The sequence below is a fragment of the Gavia stellata genome, chromosome 1, assembly GCF_030936135.1.
Source record: "Gavia stellata isolate bGavSte3 chromosome 1, bGavSte3.hap2, whole genome shotgun sequence".
Taxonomy (NCBI): domain Eukaryota; kingdom Metazoa; phylum Chordata; class Aves; order Gaviiformes; family Gaviidae; genus Gavia; species Gavia stellata.
The window spans coordinates 1,269,709-1,291,385 of NC_082594.1; the positions used below are offsets into that span (position 1 = coordinate 1,269,709).

At 68.9% G+C, this 21,677-nt stretch overlaps 1 protein-coding gene across 1 annotated transcript in view; it reads left to right on the forward strand.

The window, feature by feature from the left end:
• Positions 1 to 21,677, forward strand: part of PDE2A (phosphodiesterase 2A) — a 59,728-nt gene that overhangs the window by 20,108 nt on the left and 17,943 nt on the right. The window contains exon 3 of the mRNA XM_059824497.1: positions 10,724 to 10,753. Within this exon, the coding sequence (XP_059680480.1) occupies positions 10,724 to 10,753 (30 nt within the window). The remainder of the gene's footprint in view (positions 1 to 10,723; positions 10,754 to 21,677) is intronic.

Consider the following 21,677-nt stretch of genomic DNA (forward strand, 5'->3'; position numbering starts at 1 on the left):
GCCAGGACACCTGCATCCCTGCCCGGCCCCGGCTTCGTGCCGTGCCTCGGTTCCTGCGGCTGCATCCCTTTGCCTGGGTGCTGGGTGTCTATGGGGCTCGCAGTGCACCTGGGGGGGGTGACAGCGGTGCTGTTGGCTCTTGGGGTGGCAGCGATGGCAGGAGCAGCCCCAGTGACGGCTGGGATGGGGACGGGGCGAGTCGGTGAGCCCCTCGCGTTGCTCAGGGTAAGCCGGCTGCCCCCGGCCCGTGCTGGAAAGGGAAGGGGTGTCCCCGGCCGGGACAGAGCCCGTGCCCCACTGCAGGCAGATATGGGGGATCAGGATGGGGCTGAGCTGCCACGGGGCTGCACAGGGTGCAAACACGGAGCTGCGTGGGGTGCAAACACTGGGGTGCACTGGGTTGCACATGGTGCAGATGTGGGGCTCCACAGGGTGCAGAGAGTGGGCTGCATGGGGTGCAAACACTGGGGTGCACATGGTGCAAGCACTGGGCTGAGTGGGGTGCAAACACTGGGGTGCACTGGGTGCAAGCACTGGGCTGAGTGGGGTGCAAACACTGGGGTGCACTGGGTGCAAACACTGGGCTGAGCGGGGTGCAAACACTGGGGTGCACAGGGTGCAAGCACTGGGCTGAGTGGGGTGCGAACACCGGGGTGCACTGGGTGCAAACACTGGGGTGCACAGGGTGCAAGCACTGGGCTGAGTGGGGTGCGAACACTGGGGTGCACTGGGTGCAAACACTGGGGTGCACAGGGTGCAAACACTGGGCTGAGTGGGGTGCAAACACTGGGGTGCACATGGTGCAAACACTGGGCTGAGTGGGGTGCAAACACTGGGGTGCACAGGGTGCAAGCACTGGGCTGAGTGGGGTGCAAACACTGGGGTGCACAGGGTGCAAATGTGGGGCTGCACAGAGTGCAAACACCAGGGTGCACGGGGTGCAAATGTGGGGCTGCAGAGGGGGCAAACGTGGGGCTTCATGAGGTGCAAACACTGGGCTTGACTGGGTAAAAATGTGGGGCCGCAGGGGGGGTGCAAATGTGGGGCTGCAGGACTGCAAGCACCGCAGCATCCCCTGGGCAGCGCGGGGGCTGCCAGGCTGAGGGCGCCCCCCCGGAGGCGGCTGGCTGACCCTGTGGGGCAGCTGTGGGGCTGGGGGGCTTCTGCTGCCTGTGGGGCGTTTGGCACCTGCCCGTGCCCACGCGGGCTCTGGGGTCGGCCTCGGGGACCCGCCATCGTCTACGGGACAAGGGGGGGCAGAGGGAAAGGTGGGGAGAGTGTGTGTACACACACTCGCATGCACGCACACGCCGCGCGTGTACAAATACACCCCCCCCGCACACAGGCGTGCGACCCCCGCGCATGCACCCGCCCCCCGCGCATACACGCACCCCACACTTGCACAAACACCCCCCCACACACGCACCCGTGTCTCTTGCGCGTGCGCGCTCTGCATGCGTGCACCCCATCCTTGCGTGCCCCCCCGTGCATGCATCCACGCATCCCCTCCTGCCCCACTCTTCCTCCCCGCCCCGCCGCAGGTCTTCCTCGCTCCTGCACAGGCACAGCTCTCCCTGCGGGCAGGGGCCCTGCCTGCTCCTGCCCAGCAGCAGCGATGGCATCTTTAATGGCAGAGGAAGGAGCCGGCGGCTTCTCCCTGCTGCTCCGGAGCGGTTTGGCTGCGGCAGCCGGTGCCATCGACCCGCTGGGCCCACGGAGCCTCCCGGTGCCCCGAGCCTCGTCCCCAAGGTCCGTCGACGGCTGACCCCGAGCCTCGCCCCGGGGAGGGATGCTGCAGCATCCCCTGCGCCGGCCGGGCAATGCAAACCCTCCGGCGGTGCAGCCAGATTTTGGCCACCGCCGGCCAGGGCCATGGCGTCGGGTAGGATTTATCGGTGGAGAAACGATCGCCGCCTTCCTCTGCGAGCAGCAAATGAGATATCGATCTGCGGCCGCGTCCAGCGCCGGGTTACGTCCCCGCCGAGGCAGCGGCGAGGCTTGGCTGCTGCGGAGAGCCCCGGCCGGGGGGATTAGTGGCCGAGCGGGAGAACAGATGGATTTATTTCCGCCTGAATTTGGAGCTGGCAGAGTACCCCAGATTAGCAGCTCCGGAGAAATAACACCTCAATTTATCTGTAGATACAGCAGCTCCATCAGCGGCCGCGTCCCTGGAGCGCTGCTCCGGCCAGCTGAGTCCAAGGCGCCTCTGCGGCAAGGACCGCTCTGCGGGCAGGGACCCCGCAGCCTCAGTTTCCCCACTCGCCGGTCCCCTGCCACGCACCCACGGGATGTGGGGTGCAATGAGGCTTTTTCAGTGCCGGAGGCTTTGCTGCAGCCCCCGGCATCCCCCCCTGCTTCCCCATGGCCTCCCACGGCCACATGCACGGTGTCCTGTGCCTGGCCACGCCGCGTGTCCCCTCCCTCCTGCGAGCTGCGGGTCAGGGATGCTGCGGGGATGCTCGGGGAGGTGTCACGGTCCTCGTCCCCGGAGCTGCTGCCGGAGCCAGGATCCGGCCCTGCAATCCATCCTGGCTCCGCTGCCACGGCTTAATGAAGCTTCACTGATCTGACATGATTTACAGCAACGCTGGCGCAGCTGGTAACTGCCGGGCCACGCTCCCCTCCCGACCCGGCTCCCCGTGCAAGGCGGCACCCGGTATCCCAGTGCTCCCAGTATACCCAGTATGCCCGGAGACGCTGCTCTGGGGACAGGTTTCTGCAGCTTCTCCTCCTACATACAACCTGCAAAAGGGCGTGGGGAGAAACGTGCTGCCGGTCTTTTGGGGCTGGGTGGGCTTCGAAGGTTCAGCCTGGCTTCTTAACCCCCCAAAATCCCTCGGATTTGGTGCTTTGCTGCCGTTTGCTGCCGGCACCTCCCGCTTTCCCGGGGAAAAGCCGAGTCTGTAGGTCTTAAACACCAAAGGGGGTTTCTCCCGGTGTCTTTTGTGTGAAATAAGGGTTAATATTTACTAGCCCGCATGAACTTTGCTCCCTTCTATGCCATTAAACACCCTCCAGCTGAAGCAGGGCTGGGATGCCTGGCAGGCGGCCGCCCCGAGTCCCCCGGGAGAGGCAGGATGGGCAGCGCCGATCTGTCCACCCCAGGTCGGAAACAGGGAAAAAAACCACAGGCAGAATGGGAATGGAGGAAGCACAGCTGGGAAATGCGCTCCTTTGCCTCTCCCCAGCACCCGGATTTGTCCCCCGGCAGCTCCTGTGCCCGGGCCGGGGGGCCGGTGCTGCGTGTCCCCATTCGACTGTGACATTCCCCTCCGAGGGACGCCGTTCCCGGGGGGCTGCATGAGCCAGTGAGCCGGAGCAGCTCATAATTACACCGGGTCATTAACAAGCCGGCCGGGGAGATGAGCTCTGTTGCATGCGTGCTGGCTAGGAAGCAGCGCCTGCATGCAACCGCTGTGCTGCAGCCCCGTGTCCCCGCAGCCCTGTGTCCTGCTCCCCCAGGCACCCCTATGTCCCTGCGTCCCACTCCCCCATCCCCAGGCACCCCTGTGTCCCCGCACCCCTATGTCCCTTCACCCCTGTGTCCCCGCAACCCCCGTGTCCCCGCACCCCTGTGTCCCCACACGCCCCTGTGTCCCACTCCCCATCCCCAGGCACCCCTGTGTCCCCCCATGTCCCCTCACCCCTGTGTCCCCACACCCCTGTGTCCCTGCACATCCCTGTGTCCCACTCCTCTGTCCCCAGGCACCCCCGTGTCCCCGCACCCCTGTGTCCATGCACCCCTGTGTCCCCGCACACCCCCATGTCCCACTCCCCTGTCCCCAGGCACCTCCGTGTCCCTGTGTCCCTGCACCCTTGTGTCCCTGCACCCTTGTGTCCCTGCATCCCCGTGTCCCCGCACCCCCGTGTCCCCGCAGCCCTGTGTCCCACTCCCCTGTCCCCAGGCACCCCCGTGGCCCCACACACCTGTGTCCCTGCTCCCCTGTGTCCCGTTCCCCCATCCCCAGGCACCCCTGTGTCCCCCTGTGTCCCCACACCCCTGTGTCCCTGCAGCCCGGTGTCCCTGCAGCCCGGTGTCCCCACACCCCTGTGTCCCACTCCCCTGTCCCCAGGCACCCCTGTGTCCCTGTGTCCCACTCCTCTGTCCCCAGGCACCCCCGTGTCCCTGTGTCCCTTCACCCCTGTGTCCCTGCACCCCCGTTTCCCCGCACCCCCGTGTCCCCGCAGCCCTGTGTCCCACTCCCTTGTCCCCGGTCACCCCTGTGTCCCTGTGTCCCACTCCCCCATCCCCAGGCACCCCCGTGTCCCCACACCCCTGTGTCCCTGCAGCCCGGTGTCCCCACATCCCTGTGTCCCACTCCCCTGTCCCCAGGCACCCCCATATCCCTGTGTCCCTGCACCCCCGTGTCCCCGCACCCCTGTGTCCCACTCCCCCGTCCCCAGGCTCCCGTGGGCGAGCAGTTGGGGACAGGGAAGCCGGGGACAGCCCCACGCTGTGCCCTGCTGCGGGCTCAGCAATGGCTCTCTGTCCTCCGGCAGCTGTGCCGGGCCCGTGACCTGCTCCCTGCGTGGCTCTGGTGACAATGACGTGCCAGGCTCGGCACGGATCCTGCGAGCCCGGGAGCTGCCGCAGAGCACCCAGCTTTTTGGGGAGTCATTGCTGGCTGCCAGCCCCACGGGGAACCCGCTAGCCCCATGGGGAATCTGCTAGCCCCACGAGGAATCTGCCAGCCCCACGGGGAACCCGCTAGCCCCACGAGGAATTTGCTAGCCCCACAGGGAATCTGCCAGCCCCACGGGGAACCCGCTAGCCCCACGAGGAATCTGCTAGCCCCACGAGGAATCTGCCAGCCCCACGGGGAACCTGCTAGCCCCACAGGGAATCTGCCAGCCCCACGGGGAAGCTGCTAGCCCCACGAGGAATCTGCTAGCCCCACGAGGAATCTGCCAGCCCCACGAGGAACCTGCTAGCCCCACAAGGAATCTGCTAGCCCCACGGGGAATCTGCCAGCCCCACGGGGAACCTGCTAGCCCCACGAGGAATTTGCTAGCCCCACAGGGAATCTGCCAGCCCCACGGGGAACCTGCTAGCCCCACGAGGAATCTGCTAGCCCCACGAGGAATCTGCCAGCCCCACGGGGAACCTGCTAGCCCCACGGGGAACCCGCTAGCCCCACAAGGAATCTGCTAGCCCCATGGGGAATCTGCTAGCCCCACGAGGAATCTGCTAGCCCCACGGGGAACCTGCTAGCCCCATGGGGAATCTGCTAGCCCCATGGGGAATCTGCCCCCGGAGCAGCCCCGGGCCCCCAGCAGAGTCCTTCCCCACCCCAGCCCTGGGGGTCCCGGTGCTGCCCCGGCAGCTCAGCATCCCACCGCCCGGGCGAGGGCTGGGGGGGTGTCTCTGCTTTCGGGGTGTTTTTCCACCCGTCGCGTGTGGGCCCACGCAGCTCACGGCCGGAGCGGCTCCTCGTGGCAGGAATGGCTGTTTTTCAGCCCAAAATGCCCATGGTCACATCCAGGCTGCTGGGGGGGGCTTGGGGACCGGAGCAGAGCCCACCTTGCTCCCGCCACCCTGGGTGCGAAATGCCGGGGCGGGGCAGGACCAGATCCAGGCTAAGGCAGGGCACCGCGGTGCTCCCGACACCTGTAGCCATCCCAGGGGACCCTTGGACGGGCGCGGGAGCTGTGCCCTCGTGGGCACGACAGGGTGATGCACCAGCACCCACCGGGGCCGAATCCCTGCCCCTCGCCCATCCCGATGCCCCCGCGGGGACCCCATCCCCGGGACCCGCTTGGGGATGGGGTGGGGATGTCGGGGTCCGTCCCCACCCAGCACAGGGGTGCTGCTCCCCAAATCCCGGGGCGGTCGGCAGCCGCGGCTCCAAAGCTGTTTGCAGCATCTGCTCCCATCTGGGCGGCGCTTATCCCCATTGCCATAGAAACAAATCCTGCCAGCGCCCAGATCCGGCCGATTCCCGCTCGGCGAGGGGGGAAACTGAGGCTGGACCGGAGGAAGAATGTTTCCAAAGGGTTTTTTCCTCGTCAGCCCCGAGGGCCGGTGTGTTGCCCACCTCTCCTTGGTGGGAGGAGAAGAAGGATCGGAGCTGAAGCAGCCGCAGCCGGGGATGGAGCGGAGAGGGAAGCGGATAGCGAGGCGGGAAGGGAGCGGGCAGGGGGTGCGGACAGGCTGCTTGCCCGCACCGCGGGGCTTCGCCGGCACGGCAAGGGCGCGGGCGAGAGAAAATCTCCTCCGGCACCCGGCAAGGCGTCGAGGAGCTGAGCCCGGCGAGGGGCTGTCGGCCGGGGCGGGTGTGCGCGGCCACGTGCCATCGGCCGGGGCGAGGTGGCCGCCGCCGCGTGCCGTCGCCCAGGGCGAGGTGGCCGCCGCCGCGTGGCATTGCCTGGTGTGAGGTGCAGGTGGCCTCGTGCCGTCGCAGGGGGTGCAGCGCCCATCGCCCTCTGGCAGCACCCGGGGCGAGGTGCCCACCGCCCTGGGCCATCGCCCCCGGGCACGGCGGGGGCTGCCCGGGACGAGCCCCCCGGGGTGGCCCCGGTGGCCCCCGTGGCTGTGGCCACTAGATGGTCCTGCGGCCTCGCCGGCCGCCCTGTCCCCCCCCGGCACCGCCCGGGGGCTGCGGGGTGCGGGGAGTGGGGTGTGGGTGTGTGGGGTGCAGGGTGTGGGGTGCAGGGAGCAGGGTGTGGGTGTGTGGGGTGCAGGGAGCAGGTGTGTGGGGTGCAGGGTGTGGATGTGTGGGGTGCAGGGAGCAGTGTGTGTGGGGTGCAGGGAGCAGGGTGTGGGTGTGTGGGGTGCAGGTTGTGGGTGTGTGGGGTGCAGGGAGCAGGGGGTGTGGGGTGCCGGTTGTGGGGTGCAGGGAGCAGGGTGTGGGGTGCAGGGAGCAGGGTGTGGGTGTGTGGGGTGCAGGGAGCAGGTGTGTGGGGTGCAGGGTGTGGATGTGTGGGGTGCAGGGAGCAGTGTGTGTGGGGTGCAGGGAGCAGGGTGTGGGTGTGTGGGGTGCAGGTTGTGGGTGTGTGGGGTGCAGGGAGCAGGGGGTGTGGGGTGCCGGTTGTGGGGTGCAGGGAGCAGGGTGTGGGGTGCAGGGAGCAGGGTGTGGGTGTGTGGGGTGCAGGTTGTGGGTGTGTGTGGTGCAGGGAGCAGGGGGGGTGGGGTGCTGGTTGTGGGGTGCAGGGAGCAGTGTGTGTGGGGTGCAGGTCATGGGGTGTAGGGTGTGGGTGTGTGGGGTGCAGGTCATGGGGTGCAGGGAGCAGGGGGTGTGGGGTGCAGGTTGTGCGGTGCAGGGTGTGGATGTGTGGGGTGCAGGTCGTGGGGTGCAGGGAGCAGGGTGTGGGGTGCAGGGAGCAGGGGGTGTGGGGTGCAGGTTGTGGGGTGCAGGGTGTGGATGTGTGGGGTGCAGGTCGTGGGGTGCAGGGAGCAGGGTGTGGGGTGCAGGGAGCAGGGTGTGGGTGTGTGGGGTGCAGGTTGTGGGGTGCAGGGTGCAGGTGTGTGGGGTGCAGGATGGTGGGTGCATCATGCAGGGTGGTGGGTGCAGGGAGCAGGATGTGGGGTGCAGGGAGGGGGGTGTGGGGTGTGTGGGGTGCAGGATGGTGGGTGCAACATGCAGGGTGTGGGGTGCGGGGAGCAGGGTGCGCTCGTGGGGGTGATGGCACCGTGGAACTTCTCCCTCCACCCTTCGGGGCCTTTTCTGCCCCCAGCAGCCGGGCTTTCGGGGGTTCGGTGTCCCCCCGCGGGCTGCGAGACGATGCCAGTGGGGTTGAGCCCCTACGAGCCACCAGCGCATCCCCACAGCACCCTGTCCCTGGGGAGCAGCAGCACCCTTTGTCTCCCGGCTGATGGGCGTCAAAACCAGGGACCTGCGCTTCCCCGTGAGCGGGGCAGCACCTGCAGCTTCCCCGGGGCTGCAGGTGTGTGTATTCTCTGATGTCTAATAGCGTGGCTGTGCACGCGGCGTTGGCTCATCGGAGGCTCTTTGGGGTGTTTTGCGGACACCCCTCTGCAGTGGGGCTGAGCCCCAGTGCCATGGGGACACACACACACATGCGGGGGGGCACAGTTTGGCTGGGGCTGTCTCCTCGCCTTCGTGTGGCGGCGGAGGGGAAGAGGTCAGGAGGGAGGCTAATTTGGGGGGGCCCTGCTGCCGAAACCTCCCCGGCAGGCTGAGGGCAGTGCCCGGCGCAGGCAGCCGCCGTCCTGGGGCAGGCGGGGATGGGGCCCGGGGCCCAGCACCCTGCGGAGGGCCCAGCACCCCACCCGTTTCCCAGCCCAGAAGGATCGGCTTCGGATAACGCGGGTGCCGGCTGCCGAGCAGCGCTGGGGTGACTGTTACCGGTGGCTTCGGCCGGTTGAGCTGGATTTAGCCGATGGAGGAAACATGGAGCGAGCCAAGGGGTTGCCGGGGTTTGGAGGAAGAGCGGGAGACCTTCCTCCCCCAGCCCAAACCTTCCTCCTCTGCCTCCATGAGGCGGCCTGCGTGGTTTTGGGCGTAATTACCCTCTTCTTCGACGGCCCGTCTCTCCCCTGCCTCCTTATTTCCCATTTATTTGTGTCTCCATTCGGCGACGCCGCCCGCGCCCCTCGTCAGCGCGGCCGCCGTCTCGGGTGCCCCCCCGGCCCCATCCTTCCCGGCCCTTCGCCGCGCGCGGTTGAAGCCGTTGAAGCGTTGACGCGTCACCGCCGAAGCCCCATTGCTTTGGGGCGCGCGCCCCGAGCCGAGCCCCTGCCCCGGGGGACGTCGGGGTGGCGGAGCACCCCTCTCCTCCGAGGATGCTGCGGCCAGGTGGTCCCCGGGGGGCCCCGGTATGGCTCAGGCTGCGCAGGGGGAGCGGCACCCCCAAAATGCCGGTGCTCGTCCCTGGGAGAGGGTGGGAGACTCGGCGGAGGGGGGGACGCTTCCCACCGAAGGGGTATCTAGGAGGCTGGGGGTGAAGCCCCTGCGTCCCTATGGGGGGGTCCCCAAGTGGGGTCTTCTCCCCAGGGGGTCCCTCCCTACCCGGGGGGGGGTGTGTGTGGTGCGCTTCCAATGTGGGGCTTGGCAGGGTGGGGGGTGGGATGTCCCCCCGGGGACGGGGGGTGGGGGGCAGAGCCAGGGACGGGCACCCCTGCCCAAAAATGGGGTGAGGGCTCCAGTGCCCGACCAGGGAGGATGGGGGGGTACCCCCAACCCAAGCCGGGGGGCAGCCCTTAAGGGGGGGGGTCGCTTTAGCTGGAGACTGCACAGGGGAGGGGGTTGGGGGGCGACCCCCACCCAAGAAGGGGGACGGTGCAGGGGGGGCACCTCCCAACCTGAACCCTCTACCCCAAACCCAACGAAGGGAGGGTTTAACATGGGGGGGGGGGGGTGTCCCCCCCTCTGGGAGGCCAGACCCATGGGGGCACAGCCGGTACCTGCCCCACAGGAGAGCACTGCCCCCCGCCCCATAAGGGAGCACCCCCTCCCCACACCGGGGAGCGATGCCCTCACCCCACACCTGGGACCCCCTCCCCACACTGGGGAGCGATGCCCCGACCCCCTCCCCACACTGGAGACTCCCTCCCCACACTGCGGAGCAATGCCCCCACCCCCGCCCCACACCGGAGACCCCCACCCCACACCAGCGAGCGATGCCCTGACCCCCTCCCCACAGTGGGGACCCCCTCCCCACACCGGGGACCCCCTCCCCACACCAGTGAGCGATGCCCCGACCCCCGCCCCACACCGGGGAGTGATGCCCCAACCCCTCCTCACACCAGGGACCCCCGCCCCACACCGGGGAGCGATGCCCCCACCCTCTCCCCACACCGGGGACCCCCTCCCCACACCAGCGAGCGATGCCCCCACCCTCTCCCCACAGTGGGGACCCCATCCCCACACCGGGGACCCCCGCCCCACACCAGCGAGAGATGCCCCGACCCCCGCCCCACACCGGGGACCCCCTCCCCACACCAGCGAGCGATGCCCCCACCCTCTCCCCACACCGGGGACCCCCTCCCCACACTGGGGAGCGATGCCCCCACCCTCTCCCCACAGTGGGGACCCCATCCCCACACCGGGGACCCCCGCCCCACACCGGGGAGCGATGCCCCCACCTTCTCCCCACACCGGGGACCCACACCCCACACCAGCGAGCAATGCCCCGACCCCCACCCCACACCGGGGACCCCCTCCCCACACCGGGGAGCGATGCCCCCACCCTCTCCCCACACCGGGGACCCCCTCCCCACAGCGGGGACCCCCTCCCCACACCGGGGACCCCCTCCCCACACCAGCGAGCGATGCCCCGAACCCCGCCCCACACCGGGGAGTGATGCCCCAACCCCTCCTCACACCAGGGACCCCCGCCCCACACCGGGGACCCCCACCCCACATCAGCGAGAGATGCCCCGACCCCCGCCCCACACCGGGGACCCCCACCCCACACCAGCGAGCAATGCCCCGACCCCCACCCCACACCGGGGACCCCCTCCCCACACCGGGGAGCGATGCCCCCACCCTCTCCCCCCCCCGGGGACCCCGCCCCCCCCCGCCCCTTAGGACCCTGCGGAGCCGCTGCCCCGCGGAGCGGGCGCGCAGCAGGTGCGGAGCGGAGCGCGGGGCGGGGCGGGGCGGGGCGGGGCGGGGCGGGGAGCGGCGGGGCCGAGCCGGGAGCCGGGATGGTGCCGGGATGGTGCCGGGATGGTGCCGGGATGGTGCCGGGGCTGCAGCACCTCCTCACCGCCCTCCTTCGGTTTTTCAGGCGGGCCCAGCAGGTGTTCCTGAAGGTGGAGGACGCCGTGCCCGGCCCCGAGGCGCTACAGGTAGGGGCGGCCGGACCTCCCCCCCGACACCCCACGGGGGTCCACTCGCGTCCCCCCGCACTCCCCCCCCACCCGGGACCCCCGGCCGCCACCGCCTCCCCCCCACCCGGGACCCCCCCGCCATCTCCCTTCCCAACGGGACCCCCCCACCCATCTCCCTTCCCACCCGGGACTACCCACCCGGGACCCCCCCACCCATCTCCCTTCCCACCCGGGACTACCCACCCGGGACCCCCCCACCCATCTCCCTTCCCAACGGGACCCCCCCCATCTCCCTTCCCACCCGGGACCCCCCTCCCGGGACCCCCCACCCATCTCCCTTCCCACCGGGACCCCCCCCCACCTCCATTCCCACCCGGGACCCCCCTCCCGGGACCCCCCACCCATCTCCCTTCCCACCGGGACCCCCCCACCCATCTCCCTTCCTACCGGGACCCCCCCTCCCACACAGGACCCCCATCCAAACGCCCTCCCCTCCCACCCGCGACACCCCCCCCCCCCCCCGCCCCCCCCTCCCCTCCCACCCGCGACACCCCCCCCCCCACGACCCCCGCCCCCCACCCGGGACCCCCATCCCCCCCCCCCCCCGGGGAAGCGGGGACCCGGCCAGCCTTGCTGAGCCCACTCCCCCCCCCGGTCCCGGGGGGCCCCGGGTTTATGGGGGGGGGGGGGCGCGGACGAACCCGGCTGCCGTTCCGCCGTGCTCGGCGCTGCACGGGGTGCGGCGGGACCGGGGGCTGCGGGACCCCCCCACCCCGCGCGGGGGCTGAGCCCCCTGCCCGGCCCGGGGGGGCTTTCCCCTGCCCGCTTATCTCCCCCTCCCCGGGGGAGCCGGGGACGGGCTCCTGCCCGGTGGGGAAACTGAGGCACGGAGCTGCGGGAGCGGCCCGGGGCGGGGGGAGCACCGGGGAGAGCGGGCAACGGGCGGTCCTGTGTGTGTGTGTGTGCCCCCCCCGGACCCCCTCCTGCACCGGGGGGGCCGTCGGCGGGGAGAGGGCTCCGCGGGCGGGGGGCAGCTGTGTCTGTGTGTGTCCCCCTCCCAGGGGCTTGGGGACACGCTGGGCTCCCTGTGTCCCCCCCCCGCGGCCACGCAGGAAGGAGGCGGCGGGGGGGGGGTGCGGATCCCGCCGGGCCGGAGGAAATGGGCTGGACCGGGCGGCCCCGATCCCGATCCCGGCCCCGATCCCGGCCCCGATCCCGGCAGCCGCGCCATGGGCACCCTCCACGACACCGTGAGCGACCCCCGGGGAGGGGGGGGGGGGGCTGTGCCCACCCTCCCGGGGAGATGGGGGACCCGGGGGGGGGGGTCGGTGGCTGCAGGGCCGGGGGTGCCATGTGTGCGGGGGTCCCTCGCGTTGCTGCGGGTTTGGGGGTGCGTTGCGTTTGGGGGTGCCCGGCCCCGTGAGGCTGGGGGGGTATTGGGGTCCCCACTCCCCCCGTCCCCCTGCCCTGCTCCGCTCGCCGGGGGAGCCCCAAGACCTCAGGGGCCGGCAGCGGGTCCCAGCGTGGGGCAGGACCTCAGAAAAGGGGGAGCCCCATCAGACCCCCCCCAGCAGCACCCCAGTCCTCCCCTCCCTCCTTGAGCGAGTTGCACCTTTTGGGGGGGGCGGAGGCTGCACCCCGGTAGGTGGACGGGAAAATGTTTGGTCCTTTGTGCTGCTGCGCCGTCAAACGCACCCGAATTTGGGGAAGGGGCGGCTCGGAGGGGTTCACCCCAGCCTGGGGGGGTTCACCCCAGCCCCGAGCGCTCCCACCCTCTCTCGCCATCCGTCTGTCCCCCGTGCCGGATCCCCGACCCGAGTGCCAGGCAGTGCCGATGGTTTGGGGTGCGAGAGCCGTGGCCGTGGCCCCCCCATGCGTGTCCCTCTGTCCCGCTCCGGTGGGCTCGGGGGGCTCCGGGGGGCTCCGGGTTCAAGGCCGGAGCGAGGCAGGGACCCGGGGCTTTGCGCTGGGAAATGAAGGGAAGGAAACGCTCTCCGGGAAACAACCGAAAGCTGCTGACGGAGGGAAAGGAGCTGAGCTGGGCTGGCCCGTGCCCGAGGGGGGCCGGGGCTCGCCGTGGGGTGCACTGAGCCCCCCGGGAAGGGCAGGATGAGGTTTGGGGACGTCGGAGCTGTCACCCGGCACAGGGACAAGACGCGTGAGTCCTTACTGACCAGGGCAAGCGGCCCTCTCCGTGGCGTGGGGGGTCCCTGTGACCCCCCTTGGTCCCAGACCCCCAGCACCCCATTAGCCCTGTCCCGGGAGGGTGCTTACAGCTGGGTGGGCACCGAGCCCCGGCTGCAGCCCCCCCGAGGGGACCCGGAGGTGTGGGGGGGACGTGGAAGGGAGCCACCACCCCCAGTCCTGGGGGACAAAAAGCCACCCAGATTGGTGGGGGGGACGATGACAACACAGACTGGTTTTAACCCAGACCCCCAGCCTGGTTTGGGGGCTGCTGGGGTGGCACCGAGGAGGAGAAGGGGGGGACACGCGTGATGGGGCAGAGCTGCCCCCCCCGGCGTGCGAGGCCGCAGCACCACAGGGCAAAGGGACGTGACCAGGGACGTGCGAGGGGTGGGTGGCGGGGGACGGATCCTGCTGGGCTCCAGCACACCCCAGCCCGGGGCGGGCGAGGAACAGCTTATGCCCCCCGTCCCCCGAAATGCTCCAGGACCCCGCTCCCCATCGGTGCCCTGGGTGCTGGCTGCCTTTGGGACCCCCATCCCCGAGCCTGGGGGGGGGTGGGTATATAGGGTGTATATAGGGCTTGGGCCTTTATTGCCCCCCCCCACGCCAGCCCCCCCCAACCGCCCGGCTGTGGGGTGAGGCTGAAGATGTCTGTGCCTCCTCTCCCTCCCAGCCGCCGGCCCCAATGCAATTACCCGCTGACTGGCCCATGAATCAAACCCTAATTGATACGTGTTCGCAGCCTGGCGAAGCAGGAAGGAGCTGGGGGGGTCACGCTGTGCCCAGGGGCTGGGGGGGGCCACGCTTGGGTGCTGCCTTCCCCCCCCTGCTCCCCATCCCACCCCGGGGGATGTCCTTTGCCGACCTGCCGGGGCTCGGGGTGCCTCGGCCGCCAGCCCCGGGGCTGCTCCTGCCTCAGTTTCCCCAAGTGTGGGGCTGGCCGGGCTCGTGGGGCGGGGGACCCGTCGAGGGCGGCGTGGGGACACGCGTGTGCGGGCGTTTGTCCCGGCGTTTCCTCCGGCGGACACAAACACATCAGCAGGGCAATAAAGGGGAGGAAAGGGCCGCGGCGCACAATGTGGCAGGGGCGCTTCTTTCCATGAGGAGGGGCAGGGCCGGCTTCCTCCCCCACCCCGCCGAGCCGCAGGGCAGAGCGGGACCCCCAGACCGGGGCGGGTGGGTGGGTGCACCCCAGTGGTCCCCGGCCTGGGGGGTCCCCACCAGCACAAGGTCTTTCTGCACGGCTGCTCCAAGGAGCGACTGCGCAGGGGTGCAGGATCAGCCCGTGCCGGCGTTGCGTGTGCCCTGGCACTGCTTTTTGGGGGGGCTGTGGGGTTCGGGCCGTGGGTCCCGGCCCTCTCGCGCCCCACGGCATCGCACCGGGCTTGTGGCCACCTCCAGGCACGTGGAAGCCACGTTGGGGTTGGCTGGTGTTGGGTTGGGGGGGTTTGACCTTTGGCGTTTGCTGGAGGGGAGGAATTTCTCGCGCCGGGTCCGGCGGCGTGGCATCGTCCTCCCGTTGGCCGTGGGTGCCGCGGCCGACCTCGGCTTTTCGGAGCCGAGCTGAGATATTTTGCGGGGAGGTGATGGCAGCCATCCCCTGGCTGCGCCCAGGTCAGGGGGTGGCTGGGACCCTCGGGGGGGGCTCGCTGCGGGGACGATGGCATCCCAGGCAGCGCAGGGAGGAGAGAGGGGGGAATTCAGTGGGGTCTTCCATCCATCCCGTACTGACGTGGCGGACGGGGTGTTACTGGGGTGCGGGGGCTGAACCTGGGTCTCACCTGACCCCCCCACCCCACCCCGAGCATCCACGGCCGGGGGAAGGCTCATCCCTAAAACGGGCTCCAGGGCTGAGGAGCCAAACCAGCTCCGGGGCGACCCTCTCGGAGCTGAGTCCGTGGACTTGGGGACCGGGCTGGGATCTGGAGCTGCTGGATCTTTGCAGACGGATCCAGTCGCATCCCTAGCCCGGCTGCCCGGTGGAGAGGACGCCGGGGACCTGCCCCGAGGAGGACGCCTGGGGAGGGAGATGCTGGGGGACACGGAGGGGAGGAGATGGGGAGCGGGGCTGGTTCCTGAGCCTCCCTGCTCTTGGCGCAGGAGAGGGGATCGCTGCTCCCGGCCTGGCTCCGTCGGGATGCTGCCAAACCCAGAAGCAAATCCTCCCTGGCAGCTGCGCGTCAGCTGGAGCGGGGATTTTCTCTCTGCTTTTTGGCCGGGGCAGGGCCCCGCAGGCGCATCCATCTGCCACCCAGGTGCTGGGCAGGCTGGTGCCCGCGGCTCTGGCGGGCGCGTGGTGCCTGGCACCTTTGGGTGCCCTGGGCGTGGCTTTGGGACCGGCCATAGACAAGGGGGTGGGAGACCAGACCCCCAGCTGGGTGCTGGTGCTGCCTGGCCGGGTGCAAGGCATTAAATGCCAGCGCTGTAAACCTCCCCGCATGGGGAGCCATTGAATGGGGGGCTTTGGGCTTCCTCTGGCCGTGCCTCAGTTTCCCCATCCGAGTAGCGAGACCCTCGCGATTCCCAGACCCCTCCCCGGCGGCTGAGAGCTGGATCCCATAACCAAACCCTCTTATACGGGGAAAATTAGAGGTGCCTGTGCATACAGAGCAACCCCCCCGAGGGAGGCGGCTCTGGCAGCCCCCGGGCCCCGCTCCGGAGCACAGCCCCAGCTTGGATTCCTTGCCAGCTGCAGATGGCCAGGAATTCAATTTTCCCAGATCCCATCAGAGGCTGATAAATGAGCTCCCTAATCACCGCGCAGATCCCATTAGCTCCGGCCGTGCCGGGAAGGGATGCGGGAATACTGCATCTTCCCTTCCCATCCCACTGCTCGAAGTCGTCCCCCCCCCCGAGCCCCTCTCCGACCACATCCCCGGAGCACCCAGGGAGGAGGCTTTGCCGTGATGCTCTCGAGCAGAGCCAGGCCAGCGGAGCCTCGGCACGACTAACCCACCAGAAAACATCTAGGAAAATCCTTAAAACCCAGCCCGGAGCTGCTGGTGGCCGGTGGGGACAGGAAAGGGACCATGTGCCAGGGAGAGCCTTCCAGGAGCGCTGCGTCCCAGGGATGCTCATGGTGCCAGCTCTCCCACCGGCACCCCCGGCAGCCTGGGCCCTGCGGCAGCGACGCTCGGCCCCGTGCCCGGCTCTGCCACCGGTGCCAGCGCCGAAGGGTCGGCACCAGCCACCCTCCGCAGCTGGGTGCCAGCGCGGGCACGGCGGGTGCTATAAATGTCCGTGTCCCTTGGGATGAAGGCGGTCGGGTACCAGGGCTGCTCCTAATGATGGAGCAGTTTCCCTGCGGCTGCCTTGGGAGGATGGAGAGGGCTCCGGGGTGCCTGTGGGATGACAGGAGGATTTTAGGGACCGGCGTGGCTTCACCCTCTTTCTGCCCCAATGGCCCCCGAGCCCTGGCCGGGGGCTGGCATCGCCTGCCGGGATGCGGCCGATGGTCCAAGCGGGTGCTCGGCCAGGACTGTTTTCTGCCCCGAGTTTCCAGGACAGCCCCAGCTGCACCCCCAGCCCATCCATGGGATCATGCCCCACCCGGGTCCGGGGCACCCCCGTGGCCCCCTGTACCCCACAGCCAGGCTCGTCCCCCGCCTGCCCCCATCCTCCGGCACGTTATTTATCGGCACCGCAGCCTTGCGGGGCGGGCGGCTCTGCGCCGGGAACAGAAGGGCGGCCGGGTCAAGTCCCTTCCCAGGGACACCGGGGTGTCATTGCAGCACCGCTGCACCCCCAAAACAGGCCGGGGCAGGAGGTGGTGGGCTGAGAGGGGTCCATGTCCCCCTCCCCGCCACGGGACATGGGTTAGGGACAAGGGACATGGGGCTGAGCGGGGTCCTTGTCCCCCTCCCCACCACGGGACATGGGTTAGGGACAAGGGACATGGGGCTGAGCGGGGTCCTTGTCCCCCTCCCCACCACGGGACATGGGTTAGGGACAAGGGACATGGGGCTGAGCGGGGTCCTTGTCCCCCTCCCCACCACGGGACATGGGTTAGGGACAAGGGACATGGGGCTGAGCGGGGTCCTTGTCCCCCTCCCCACCACGGGACATGGGTTAGGGGCAGGAGATGGGGCTGAGCGGGGTCCTTGTCCCCCTCCCCACCATGGGACATGGGTTAGGGACAAGGGATATGGGGCTGAGTGGGGTCCTTGTCCCCCTCCCCACCACGGGACATGGGTTAGGGACAGGAGACGGGGCTGAGCGGGGTACAGGCAGCGTTGCAGGCAGCAGCCGCCCTGCCCTGGCTGCGGGGTGCAGGGGGGGGTCCCGGGGGGCTGCGGGGTGCAGGGGTCCCCGCGGGCGGGCAGGGCTGGCTGCCCAGTCCTTTATCTGCTCCGGGCGACCCGTTTCCCACCGAAATAACAACTTCCTTCCCTTCCCGGCGGGAGAGACCCCCAGTCCTGTCCAGCTCCGCTCTTATCACCAACTAATTAGCGGCAAATCGTTTGGCCAGCCCGGCCGGGGACCGCTGTTCCAAGAAGGCCGCGATGTTCTTGGGGACGGGAAATCCTTGAGGAGGACGGCCGCCGTCCCGGCCGTTTGTCCTGCCCGACAAAGGGACATCAACAGGAAGGGACCTTGACTCCGGCCCCATTCCAGCAGCCCCGGGGAGGCGAGGCCGGGATGCGGGACATGACCTGGGGAGCATCCCCGAAGGTCTTGGGGGATGATGGAGGTTGGAAAATTTGCTTGTAAAATTAAAAAAGCCCACGCGGAGCCTGCGGTATCCCCAGGGAGCGTTGGTCCACCTGGCCCCGCTCCGTGCAAACCCCCGTGGCCCGTGCAAACAGACCCGTGCAAACGGTTTGCGCTGCCCGTGCAAACCACCCCGTGCAAATGGCACTGTGCCAACGGCCGGTGCAAACCGCCCTGTGCACGGCGTGCCGTGCAAATGGCCTGGGCAAATGCCCCATGCAAAGTCCGGCGTGCAAACGGCCCCGTGCAAATCGCCCCACGCGAATGGCCGTGCAAACTGCCCCGTGCAAACCGCTCCGTGCAAACCGCTCCGTGCAAACCGTCTTGTGCAGATTGCCCCATGAAGACCGCCCTGTGCAAACCGCCCCGTGCAAATGGCCCCGCGCAGCCCACCCTGCGCTACCCCGCTTGCAAGCCTGGCTGCCCGCCGTGTGCCGGGCTGGGCGATGCCGTGCGGGCCACCGCTCTCCGCCGGGCTCAACTGTGATTGTATCGCAGCCTGGTCAGCTGGGAATCGCTGGCAGACCAAGAACACCTGAAATGACTTTTAAAATGCTGTTTAAGGGGAAGCAAACAGCTCACGCTGGTGCAGTTAGGCAGCTCTTGGTGCCTGGTGGGCGGTGGTTAAGGCCGCGGTTAAGCGCGGCAGGCTCAAGCGAGGCCGGTGCACGGGCGAGGAGGACGGGGTGGAGGCACGTGCTGAGCTGCGGGGTCGATGCTGGGCTCAGCGCAGCCCTTCCCATCCCGCCCCAACCCCAGCGAGCTGCGGTCCTGCGCAGCCGGGGAAACCGAGGCAGGCGCGGGGAGGCTCCCGACGTGCTTGTTTCGGGTGGCTGATCCCACAGGTTTGCATCCTCCGGCCCTGGGAAGCCTCAGCCCGGCATCGCTGGATGCCGGGGCGGCTCCGTGCCAGGATAATGCCCTCCGGTCCCTGCCCGCGGGGCCGGATCCTCATCTATCTGCTGCAGCAGGACCCCGGGCAAATGACCGCGGGGAGGCAAGAGATATCCCAGAAGTGTTTCCTTCCCGTTTGCGCTCATTATGCCCCTATAAAAGATGAGGTAATTAAGGAGCTACCTCGGGTTACAGGTTGTTGCTGCCTGATTAGATTAAAGCAATGTAATTTGGGACCGAAAGCAGTGCTCTAATCCGGGATGCGCAGGCTCCGAGGTGATGGATGTCTTCCCGGCCGGGGTTGGGCAGAGCTGCCGGCTCTGTCTGTCCGTCCGTCCGTCCATCGCTCCATCCTCTGCTGCCCTGGACCTTGCCCAGCGCTCGCCTTGGGGATGCTGCTGGGAGGGGTATCAGGGATGCCGCCTCCATATCCCCACCCCGCCGGAGAGGATTCCCTGGGGAACGGTGGCTCTGGGGCTGGGGGAAGGATCTTGGAGCAGTGCAGGGACAGAGTGACAGGGCCCTCAGCGGTGTCACTCAGCCCGCAGCAGAGCTGGCGACAGCAAAGCTCCTGCCTGCGGTGGGACCTGCTGCCTTCAGGAGTCACTTCCCTGCTCCGTGCCTCAGTTTCCCCACTTGCGCCGCCGTGTTTTAGCCCGGCGATGCTCTCTGCCTGCAGCAGGGCTCCTGCCTGGCCCTGCCTGCTTGTTGTCAGCTCCGCGTTGCTAACACACAGCCAGAGCTTGGCTATATTTAACCGCCGCGGCCGGAGCACGAGGCCGTGCAGCCGGGGGGGGATGGTGGGGAGCAGCCCCCCGGGGAGGGGAGCGGGACTGGGGGGCTCGGCATTGCCAGAGGCGAGGGGGAGGCGGGAGAGGAGGATGAATCACGGCTCGGGGATATTTTTAACACCGCCAGATTGCTTGGCACATGCTTGGGCAGGGCGACGCGGGCGCCGGGGCTGGGTGTTTGCTTGCAGCCGCCGGCTGCTGGGGCTCAGCTTGGGGGTCCTGGGGGGGGTCGGCTGCTCCCCTGGGATCCTGGGGTGCGAGCATGGTGTTGTCACCCTGCTGCCGCGCATTGGAGGGGCGGCAAGGGCAGGGGCGTCTGTCCCCGTGCCCTGGGAGACAGCCCTGGGTGCAATGGGTGGGGGCAGAAGGGGGTCCTGGACCAGCATCTTCCTCTGCGGAGAGGCGGCAGGAGGGGAGAAAGTGCCCCGGAGAGGGGAAAGTGATGGGGAACGCCAGGCATGGGGTGGGGGGGGGATCTGGGTGTCCCTGCCTGCAGCCCCAGACCCCCCCCTTGCTGAACGCCGCGCTTTCGAGCATCCCCATCCCTTTGCACCCCGAGCCGGCAGCCCGGCAAACGCATCGGGCAGCGTCTGCCCGTGGGTGGGGATGGCACCCGCGGGACGTGGGTACCGGGGTGGGGGGGGATGCGATGCCGGTGGGCATGGAGCTCTGCACACTCAGCATCTTGGATGCTCTAATTGGATTTGGGTGCCCCAGCTTGGGGAGTGAAGTGGTCCAGACGGAGCGATGTCCGGCCTCATCCCGAAGGCAATCGCTCAGGCGGGGGCTAACGCACTAATCCACTTACAGAATTAATTGGGATCATTTCCCTCGCGTTCCCGGGTGGATAAAGTCCCGCGGGAGGGGCAGGAGCCGAGCTCCGAGGGGAGACGGACGCCTCTGAGCTCGAAGGGTCGCGTCGGTCAAATAATTTACTTGCGGTTTTTACGGCAAAGCTGGGCTGGGAGCTGAGCTGGGAGATGAATCATTTCCTCAAGGATCCTCGGCCCCGCAGCGGGCAGGGGCTGCTGTCCCCGTGGGGACGGCCCCCACAAGAGCCTGCCACTGAAGCCTGGGCTGATGCCAGCATCCCCCTCCTTGGAGCCAGCACCCATGGGTGCTCCCGCGGTGATGGCAGGATCCATCTGGGCTGCAGATTTGCCCCCCCCCAGCCCAGGACCCCTCTCCTCAGCCTGGGAACTGGGCAGGACACCCAGTCCGGACCCCTCTTGCAAGGCAAGGTGGGGGCCCTGCAGCCCGGCTCTGCGTCCCTCCGGGAGCAGGATGCTCCCAGGCACCGGGTATCGCTGCCTCATTTTCCGTGCCTCAGTTTCCCCTTGGGGGCTGAGCATCCCAGTGGGTCCCTTGCTACACTGGATCCGGCCTCTGCCCGCTCTGGGGGGGGTCTCCTCCTCACCCTGGGGGGGCTCTGGGTGGGGGAGCATCACCCTGAGCTCCCCCATGGGGGGAAAACCGTCTCCATCCATCGCCCAGGAGCGAGGCCAGGGGAATGGGCACGAGACCTGAGAGCAGCGAGCGTGGGTGTTGGGGGGGGCATGTGGGACCCCCCCCCAGTCCCCCTCCCTCCCCGTGGCAGGCGTGAGAGGAGCCTTTCCGGAGAGGAAGCCGGCCAGGATGGGATTTCTCTATTCCATAAACATCCAGAGAGGCTGGGGGGGGGCGGGGGGGGCCGAATCCAGCTGCCGCAGCCGACCGGGGTGAGCAGGGGGACAGATCTGTCCCAGAAATCCCCACCCAACGCGTGGCCGTCCCTCCCCGCAAAAAAAAAAGCCACGTTTTTGCGGCCGGTGAATTCCCTCCGCTGGAAAAGATGCTTTTCCATCCTGGAAGGGTCCGTCGGAGCCTGGGGGGGCTGGGACGAGTGGGGGGAGGCTGTGCTGGGGGTCCCCACCCTTGCACGGCCGGGTGCGGGATGCTGCCGCCGCTCTCCGAAAGGAAAAAGGGGGGAAAAAATAGGGGGAAAATAAAAGGGTGCCATTATCTAAGGGGAGGAGAGCAGCCGGTGGTCCGGCCGGCTGGGCCGCGGTGAGGTCTGGCTTTGCCGAAGCCGCCGGGGTTTGTGCCGCGCAGGGCCGCGCTGTGCCCTGGCTCGTGTCGGAGCGAAGACAAATTGCTTACTCTAACGAGATGAATGGCTTCATTAATCACCCCGTGGCTCCGGTGGGAAATATTGAGGCAGATACGGCTCCGGCGTTGTGCCGCGCCGGGGGATGCTGGCGTGCCAGCCCAGCGGGAGCCGGCAAAATCCCGGCTGGCACCACGGTCCCGGGGGACACCCGGGGGGGTGTCGGCGATGGCAGGTGGCAGCCACTCGGTTGGGGCGTCTGGCAGAGCCGGAG